The sequence below is a fragment of the Polypterus senegalus genome, chromosome 3 (assembly GCF_016835505.1).
Source record: "Polypterus senegalus isolate Bchr_013 chromosome 3, ASM1683550v1, whole genome shotgun sequence".
Classification (NCBI taxonomy): Eukaryota; Metazoa; Chordata; class Cladistia; order Polypteriformes; family Polypteridae; genus Polypterus; species Polypterus senegalus.
In genome coordinates, this window is record NC_053156.1 from 76,434,895 (window position 1) to 76,444,412 (window position 9,518).

General features: G+C 37.1%; 1 protein-coding gene across 1 annotated transcript; it reads right to left on the reverse strand.

Annotated features, from left to right (window-relative positions):
• Positions 1 to 7,091: 7,091 nt before the first annotated feature.
• Positions 7,092 to 8,108, reverse strand: LOC120526567 (trace amine-associated receptor 13c-like). Its single transcript, XM_039749731.1, has one exon. The coding sequence runs from the start codon at positions 8,106 to 8,108 to the stop codon at positions 7,092 to 7,094; it is 1,017 nt and encodes a 338-aa protein (XP_039605665.1).
• Positions 8,109 to 9,518: the final 1,410 nt, after the last annotated feature.

A 9,518-nucleotide genomic window follows, 5' to 3' on the forward strand; every position in this document is an offset into this window, starting at 1 on the left:
ACCAAAACCGATGTATGTACTTATTTTGGTGGTATGACAACTACTGTCGGCCGCCATATTGAACTTTCCAACGTCACTAATTCTCCAGCTTCCCATGTAGGTAGAAGGCTGAAATTTGGCCGGCTCATTCCTTACAGCTTACTTACAAAAGTTAAGCAGGTTTCATTTTGAAATTCTACGTGTAACGGTCATAACGGTCAACAACGTCCGCCATGCTGAACTTTCTTTTTTATGGCCCCATCTTCACGAAAATTGGTAGGCGGCTTCCCTGCGCTAACCGAAACCAATGTACGTACTTATTTCAGTGGCATGACGCCACTGTCAGCCGCCATATTGAACTTTTCAACGGTCTTTGTTACTTATGGGCCATCTTCAAGAAATTTGGTACGCGGGTTCCCAATGCTAAGTGAATCCTACTTACGTACATATATATGTCCATAGCCTGCAGCTCGGTCACTATATAAGGCCGTCCGTCGGTCCAGTCTCTACATTCCCTTCCTTGCTATGCCACGGGATTCACGTCTCCCTGCTGATAACTACAGCCTTTTAATTTAATCCAAGGCTTCTCCGCTGTTTTATTGTTCATTATTACGATTATAGTTATTGTGTAGGTATTTTAGACTTACTTTACATTGTTCAGGTACCCATTTCCTTTCTCATTCCAACTGTAACCCCATTAACATGTCTATCGAGGTGATCACCATCGATCAAAGAACTGTCACTTACCGAGTGGTTTCCATGCCCGGAGATGGCACCTGCCTTTTCCATTCTCTTTGTTACATATTGCACGGCTGTATCAGGCTCACTCATGATATCTGGAGGAACATTGTGTCTTATGTATTGAATTACTGGGACAGGTTCAAGGTGTGGACTGCTGATGGTACAGGAGATAATTATACTACACAGGAGCACTAGAAGAGTGAAATGCTTAAGCCCTTCACTTATAGATCTACATGTGAGTTGATGGCTGCCGCTGAATTGTTCGGTTGTCGCTTTCAAGTGTACTGAAATGGCCAAATATTTTACAACTTTCGCCTCTTAAACATCTTAGATTCACGAGTGAACGATTTCAGTAGTGAACACTTTGATGTTTATGAATGTTTAAACTCTCAAAAGCTGGATGTGAAGTTATCGATGAAACCAGTTGTATACTTACAACGCTTGACAGATGCCAAATGTCTCTTCAACACAAGTCTTACAAATACTGTCGTAATTGAAACAAACCATGAAACTCAAACCGATTATGACAGCAGCAATTCAAACTGTGAGATTTGAAACAAGATTACTGTTCACATGGCCAACTGTATGTTGCATGCTCAAGAGTAAGCTCAGTGCACAGCTTGGTCATATTACAACTGGAGGGCCGAACAATGTGGTATACAAAGAGATCTATAACAAATAATTATTGGTATATTTTCCCTCACTTTAAAAAGGTTTAATTTTCTTCTTAATAAAAATTTTAAAGCAGTACTTCGCCTCTGCGAAGCACGGGTATTTTGCTAGTTGGTGATAAAGGGTGATAAAGGATAAAGGGTGATAAAAGAATAAAGGGTGATAAAGAATAAAAATGGAAACATGCTCACAAGCGAGGAGGATGTGTTGAGCAGATGGAGAGAGTACTTTGAGAAGCGGATGAATGATAGAGAGAATATTTGATAATGTGGAGATAGTGAATCAGGAAGTGCACCGGATTAGCATAGAGGAAGTAAGGACAGCTATGAAGAAGATGAAGAATGGAAAGGCCATTTGTCCAGATGACTTACAGTACCTGTGGAAGCATAGAGGTGCTTAGGAGAAATAGCAGTGGAGTTTTTAACAAGATTGTTTAATGAAATCTTGGAAATTGAGAGAATGACTGAGGAGCTGAGAAGAAGTGTGCTGGTACCAATTTTTAAGAATAAGGGGAATGTGCAGAGCTGTGCTATCTGCAAGGGGATTTTTTTATCTTGGTACAGTAATATATTGCTCTGCTTTCCCCTACTGTATTATTAATAAGTAGCCTTTGTCAGAATGCCTAATCTCACAGACTTACCACTGTTTATAAGCTATTATAGTATGTAACTTATACACACCATCCCTTCTATATCTGTAACCTCAGACAATTAAGTGTAGTAAAAAGACAAGTAGGAGTTAAGTTATACATAAAATACAGTATTATTTATAATATTCATGAATAATAACAAAATGCAAAGTACATTTGAATATTGACAACCATACAACATGATTAAATGGTGATGTGTAGTTCAGGCGGCACACAGACTTGTTAATTATTTAAAATGTCTCTAGTTAAGGCATCATTTGTGCTCAACTTTCTTCAGAACAGGCTGCATGCCTGTTCTAGAGTATGACTGCCGAGCCGTGCTCTTCATTGTGTTGTCTTTTCAGTTGATGGATCAGTTTGGTAAGAGAGATCCTTCTTCATCCGATGTTAGTAAGAGAGAGATGCTCCTTCACCATCAGAGGTTAGTAAGAGAGAAAGTGCGAGGTTAAGCAACTAAATTTATAGATGTTTTGTCAACCTCTAGAGACAACAGGGTGTCATAGTACTTAAAGGCCTTTGAGACATGCCAATTAAAAACAGCCATACCTCAGACCAATGGGGAAATAGAGCATCTTAACACCTGCCATCCCCCCACAACCATTTGTTGAGCTAAAGTTTGCCAGTTAGGCAACCTGGCTTTTTTTGTGGGGGTTGAAAGATTTTAGCAGAGAAACACTCACCAAACTGATTTAAGGCACATCACTCCAACTCTGTCATAAAATTACAAAGAGACTCAGTCGTAACTGGGGGTGTCATGAATGCTTCTCACAAAGTAACACTAAATTACATCTCTTTGCCTAAATTACAAATAAAGACATACAAAATATTTATCAAGTTATATGCAAAATCTCACATCACAGCAGGGATAAAATTGATGAGCCACAGCATGAAGTTATGGGAAAGAAAAGTGGAAACAAGGTTAAGAAGGGAGGTGATGGCTAGTGAGCAGCAGTTTGGTTTTATGCATGTGCTTGCTCTGAGGATGTTAGGAGAAGTTTAGAGAAGGCCAGAAGGATTGCATTGCACTTCCTGGAGAAAGAATACAACAAGGTGGAGGAAGTGAGGATGGCTGACAAGTACATAAGAGTTGTATATGTACAAAGAAAGTGTGACAGTGGTGAGGTCTGTGGTAGAAGTGACGGATGTATTCAATGTGAAGGTGGATTACATCAGGGATTGGCCCTTTCTTATTTGCAGGTTGACAGACGACTTAGACAGCAGTCCCCGTGAACTATGATGTTTGCTGATGACATTGTGATCTGTAGTGAGAGTAGGGAGCAAGTTGAGGAGACAATGGAGAGGTGGAGATATGCTCTAAAGACGAGAGGAATGAAGGTCAGTAGGAACAAGACAGAATACATGTCTGTGAATGATATGGAGGTCAGTGGAATGGTGAGAATGCAGGAAGTAGAGTTGGCAAAGGTGGATGAGTTTAAATACTTAAGATCAACATTACAGAGTAACAGGGATTGTGGAAGAGAAGTGAAAAAGAGAGTGCAGGCAGGGTGTAATGGGTGGAGAAGAGTGTCAGAGAGCGAGATTGTGTTGGTTTGGACATGTGTAGAGGAGAGATGCTGGGTATATTGAGAAAATGATATTAAAGATAGGGCTGTCAGGCAAGAGGAACAGAGGAAGGCCTAAGTGAAGGTTTATGGATTTGGTGAGAGAAGGACATGCAGGTGATGGGTGCAACAGAGCAAGATGGAGGGCACAGAAAGGATAAAAAAGATTATCTGCCATGGCAACCCCTAATGGGAGCAGCCAAAAGAAGAAGACTTCAAATGTGTAATTGGTAATAATCCAGCCACTGGCACCAAGATGGAAACCCACAAAAGCTGTTTGCAAAAGAAGTGCGAAGATTTCTGAGAAAAAAAAAAACTCAATCAACCCTCACATGTGGCTTCAGATGCTTATTGGACAGTTTATAGCTACACACACGAGTACAGTATTGCACATGTAACACTAATAGATTTTCCATCTGAAACATTTTTTGCCTTGTAAATCCTGAGGCTCCTCTCATTCCCGTGGAAGTGATTTTGAATATTTATCCTTATCACTGCCCATAATGCCCAAAATGTTCTTCAAAAACTTGACTTGTGCAATTCTTAGAAATTTGGATCTGAAATTCCAAAAGATTTTCATGTTGATGCTTTAAGATTTTGAGTTCATGTCAATATTTCAATTTGTGTCATTTTTAATGAGTAGAAAGCTTTTGGGTTCTTATGTGAAGGTATTTTGATATATGAAAGTTGGCCTTTGCTGTCATAGTATTTTTGCTATCTTGGTGCCTTAATGCCTGAAGTGGCAATTAATTTGTGCTTCACAGTGTGATTTAATGATGCCTTCTACACTATGAGAATTAATACAAATTTTATTTTGAATCAATTCTAATTTTTTGTTATTAATTTTGAACTCTTGAACTTTAAAGCTTCCTGGATTTACAGAAATGCATTGTTAAATAGTGTGATACAGTAGGTTACAACTGCAATTAATGTATTTCCAAATCTTACAATGTAAAATGATTTTAGAAAAATATGTCATTTTATGTTTTACAGCATTTTCTTGGCAATCAATTAATAAACAAATAAATAAATGCAAGACAACAGAAAGCTGTAATTTAAAATAGATTATTTTAAAATAAATATTAAAATGGATTTCAGTAATGCAGTGTAATTCTTTGCACACAACAATTTAACGGTATATTCTTGGTGATATTTTCCAGGTAAGTACTGTCTATTCTACAGTATAGTTTTACACTGCACTGCTGTAATTGATACATATCCAATTGCTTCAAATATTTCAAAACAAAATGTTATCAATGCCTCACATTTAGGAGACTCGGGTTTAACTGTGTCTGTGTGGGTTTCTTCTGGGTGCTCCGATTTCCTCCCACAGTCCAAAGACATACAGGTTAGGTGCATTGTTAGGTGCATCCTAAACTGTCCCTAGTGTGTGCTTGGTGTGTGTGTGCACCCTGCGGTGGGCTGGAACCCTGCCTGGGGTTTGTTTCCTGCCTTGCGCCCTTTGTTGGCTGGGATTGGCTCCAGCAGATGCCCGTGACCCTGTAGTTAGGATATAGCGGTTTGGATAGTGAATGGACGTTATCAATGTGGAGCATTTACAGCACTTCATTGGCAATTCAAGTTACCCGGTAACTATGCCTTAAATTCAGATTACAAAAATACTGGCGAGAATGGGGTTTCAAGAACTATTCAATGTTACTATGAAAAAAACAACAACAAAGAACTTTATTTTACTTACAATAAGCTGTAAATTTGAATCCAGTAAAATAATCTATATCTCTTTTACAGTAATTAGCAGTTTTAGAGTATATTATTGGCAAACGTGTTTGGACTGCAGTTTGGACTGCAAATTCTAAAGTATCCTTTAACAGTGTGGATGTTCTCCTTTTCTTTATACCAAAATGAACAGCTTTGACAAAAATAAAAATTATTACTGTCTGATCATTTTTTAATTTTTACTGTAACATAAATAATTTGTTTAAAAATAATAGTTTGAAAACTTGCTCATGACATAACTATAACAAAAAGCCAATTTACAGCATCAGTTCAGTAAATGCAAATCAGCTATAATTTGCAAAGTGCTGGATTAAAATTAATTACAAATTTGAGGCATCACACACACTACAGAACATAGCAATTTTATTAGGAAAGACTAGTAAAAATTACATAAGCACAAAGAGGAAGTGTATTTGAACTTATAAAAGCATCACGAAGAAGTATTTTTAAACAACATAATTTTGTCGTAACATTTTTAAAACAAGTGTGAGACAAAGACGGATCACTTCACCAAAAAGACTAAATATTACATTGTTTTAGGTTGCTTCCTAGCACGTATGAAAAATATTAATCAACAACGTATAAATGGCAGTGTTCACAAAAATAACATTTACTTAAACTTAATTTGTCACACCACAGTACGAGTATAAAATGAGAAAAACAATACATGTCATAAATTTTGAACATGCAGTAAAACCTGGTATAGAATTGAATGGAATATAGATTAGAAGAAACAGTCAAGACGCTAATAAAAAGGAAAGGTAAACCACCGCTCAATAAATAAATAAATAAATACCCGACTCTGCGAACTCCATCCAAAAAGTAAATAAATAAAACAAAATAAAAGTTTTAAAAAGCTACAGTTTACAGGAAGATAAGTATTTTTACCAGTCGTTTGCAACATTCCAAGATTTCCAAAATTTCGCTTCTTCGTTAATGTTTGATAAAACTGTAAATTCGAATACCATACAAGTTATTGTTAATTTTTAAATAAATAAAGTGATGGTAAAGATTGTTACTGAAAAGTGCGATACAAAGAGAATATGTGGCACAAGAGAAATACATTCAAACGGAATTAATTTATTCTTTTGTGTAGCTTAAGGAAATTCAACTAAATTAAAAGGATTTAAGAAAGGTATTTTTAAGAAAAGCGAAGGACACACTTGCAACAAAGATACCCTCAAATTAAAAATAAATAAATAAAAACATAATTTAAAAACTAATATGTTTTCGAATACAACCTAAAATGTCATTTTATGCAAAGTTACAATAAGAAAAATAGCTATTAAAAATGTATGATAATAACGTATAAATATAAAAGTATGCAAAATTTAGAAATAATAATTATTATAAATTAAAGATCTATTTTTTATTTAAGATTCAAAGGTAGGTTTACATGCCGTTTAAATACTAGTTACAAGTTTTTACGTGTAAACAGTTATTGAAAGAAACTGAACGTATGAACAATGTCGATTCTCACCACGAAAGACAAGAAGAACTTTTGAAATATTTTTCATTTTCACCTTTCATTTAAAATAATTTGAGTTTCTACTTAGGTGAGCAAAATCTTTTGTGTAAATCGTATATATTTACAAAATATTATTAAATGCGTATATTCGGTGTTTCAATTGAAGACCTCCAAAACAAGCAAATACAAAGAAGCGTCATGGTAACAATATTGAATGAAAAAAATCAATATATCAATCAGAAACTTTAAAAATAATTTCAATACAGAACAAGGGAATCAACATTTAATGCTCACTCATTAAACTGATCAGTGATGATCCCGAATTGCATATTTTACACGTTATTAAAAGTTTAAATGATTTTCTAAACCAGGGGTAAAAGAGAGCATATATGATTGGATTAAGACCAGAGTTAACATATCCTATCCATAAGCACGCCCAGGCTACTACAGAAGGTACCGCAAAATTCATGAACTGGTTAAGGAGAGAACACACGTAGAATGGTAGCCAACACAGAATAAAAACAGTGACCACTATACCTAACGTTTTTGCTGCCTTTCTTTCTGATTTTTTAGAAATATTCTTGTTCTTTTCTGCAGAGATCTTTTGCTGAGTATTGATTGTTTTTGCATGCCTTTTTGCAGTTAGAAAAATCTTCGCATAAAGAGTTGCCATTATAAAAAAAGGTAAAAGAAACGAATATATAAGATCTATCGTAGCCCATGTAGAATTGAACACTAGAGCACAGTCACCTGGACAAGGGTCTACTCCAAAAACTCCTTCAGTATTTCCACCAGAAAGCATAATTGTACCACTATATGTGGCGCTTGAAATCCAGATTGCTGCAACAGCCAGAGCGCCGATCTGAACCGTTATTTTATTCGAATAAATTAATGGATGGCAAATAGCGATGTAGCGGTCAATAGCAATCACAGCCAAATGAATAATTGAAGCTGTAGCTAAAAGAGCAAGGAAGAATGTATATATAAAGCAAAATACTTCACCAAAGTACCAGCATGTTTCTATGGACTGAATCATGATGATGGGCATAATTAAAACACCAACAAAAAAATCTGCAACGGCCAAAGAAAGTACTAAGAGATTGGTTGGTGTATGAAGTTGACTGAAATGAGATATAGAAATAATTACCACTAAATTTCCACAAAATGTTACTGCTACCAAAACGCCCGCTAGAATGTAAAGCAGCAGTGACACAGAAGGCGTTCGAACTTCTTTTGTGCAGGAGACATTGCCAGGATAGTAACAGAAATACTCCACGTGATCGATTAGCTCGTCTTGCATTGCAGTTGATTCGAGGTCGGCGCTCAGATATCTGAATAAGCTGTGTTACATTATGCTGGAGTTAGATGTTCTAATAAACATTGGAAGCACTGCGCCGGAGGTTCTTATATATCCGTAACAAGCACTTCCTTTTTGTTGTTGTTGATGGTGGTGACCGCAGGTGGAATTTGCATTGTTGCACATCTCCACAATCTGTTCCTCACTTGAGAGTCTCTAACTAAGTAAACTGTCATGAGACTGCCAGTGCTGCAATAGGCGCATGCTGTTTTAAAGTATGTATTGTTTTAAGAATCTGAAAAGTACGTGGTTTATTGATTTTTAGTCAGTCATTATCCAACCCGCTATATCCTAACACAGGGTCACGGGGGTCTGTTGGAGCCAATCTCAGCCAAAACAGGGCGCAAGGCAGGAACAGATCCCGGGCAGGACGCTAACTCACCGCACGACATACACACTCACCAAGCACAATTTAGGATCGCCAATGCACCTAACCTGCACGTCTTTGGACTGTGGGAGTAAACCGCACCCCGAGGAAACCCACGCAGACACGGGGAGAACATGCAAACTTCACACAGGGAGGAAGTTAAAGTCTAACTAGGCAGCATTGGTGCTGAGCAGGATATACAGTAGCTATGAAGAATAACAGTCAAAACAAATCGAAGCAAAATACTGCAGTCATTTCTGTAATATTTGATTAAATAATTAAATATATGTATAAATATATACATATGTATAAATATATACTGTATATATATATAATGGGTGGCATGGTGGCGCAGTGGGTAGTGCTGCTGCCTAGCAGTTAGGAGACACAGGGTTCGCTTCCCAGGTCCTCCCTGCGTGGAGTTTGCATGTTCTCCCCGTGTCTGCGTGGGTTTCTTCCGGGTACTCCGGTTTCCTCCCATAGTCCAAAGACTTGCAGGTTAGTTGGATTGTCCCTAGTGTGTCCTGGGTGTGTGCGTGCATGCCCTGCAGTGGGCTGGCACCCTGCCCGGGGTTTGTTTCCTGCCTTGTGCCCTGTGTTGGCTGGGATTGGCTCCAGCAGATCCCCGTAACCCTATAATTGGGATATATATATTGCCCTCTACTATTATTTGCAGCACTTGTAAAAATTAGTAAGAAGGGTTAGAAAAAAAATCACTGTTTGCTGAAGAACCGTCATCTTGCACTGAAAAAATAAGAAACATCTGACTTTTAATTGAAACAAGTTCATTCAAAGAAAAACAAAAACCCTCATCAAGAAATAAATATTTTTAATAGAAATACATGTGGCACAATTGTTGGCACCCTTGGAAAGTAATGTGAAACAATATAAGTGAGGCATGTTTCCCATTTAAACTGGGCATTTCTAAGTTGTTTGCAGTGTATGACTTTCCAGCTCAAATCAATGACTTCCTGATTAAGTGGGTT

Coding starts and splice junctions, on each gene's coding strand:
- LOC120526567 (XM_039749731.1), bottom strand. CDS start 8,108: ATGCAAGACGAGCTAATCGATCACGTGGAGTATTTCTGTTACTATCCT.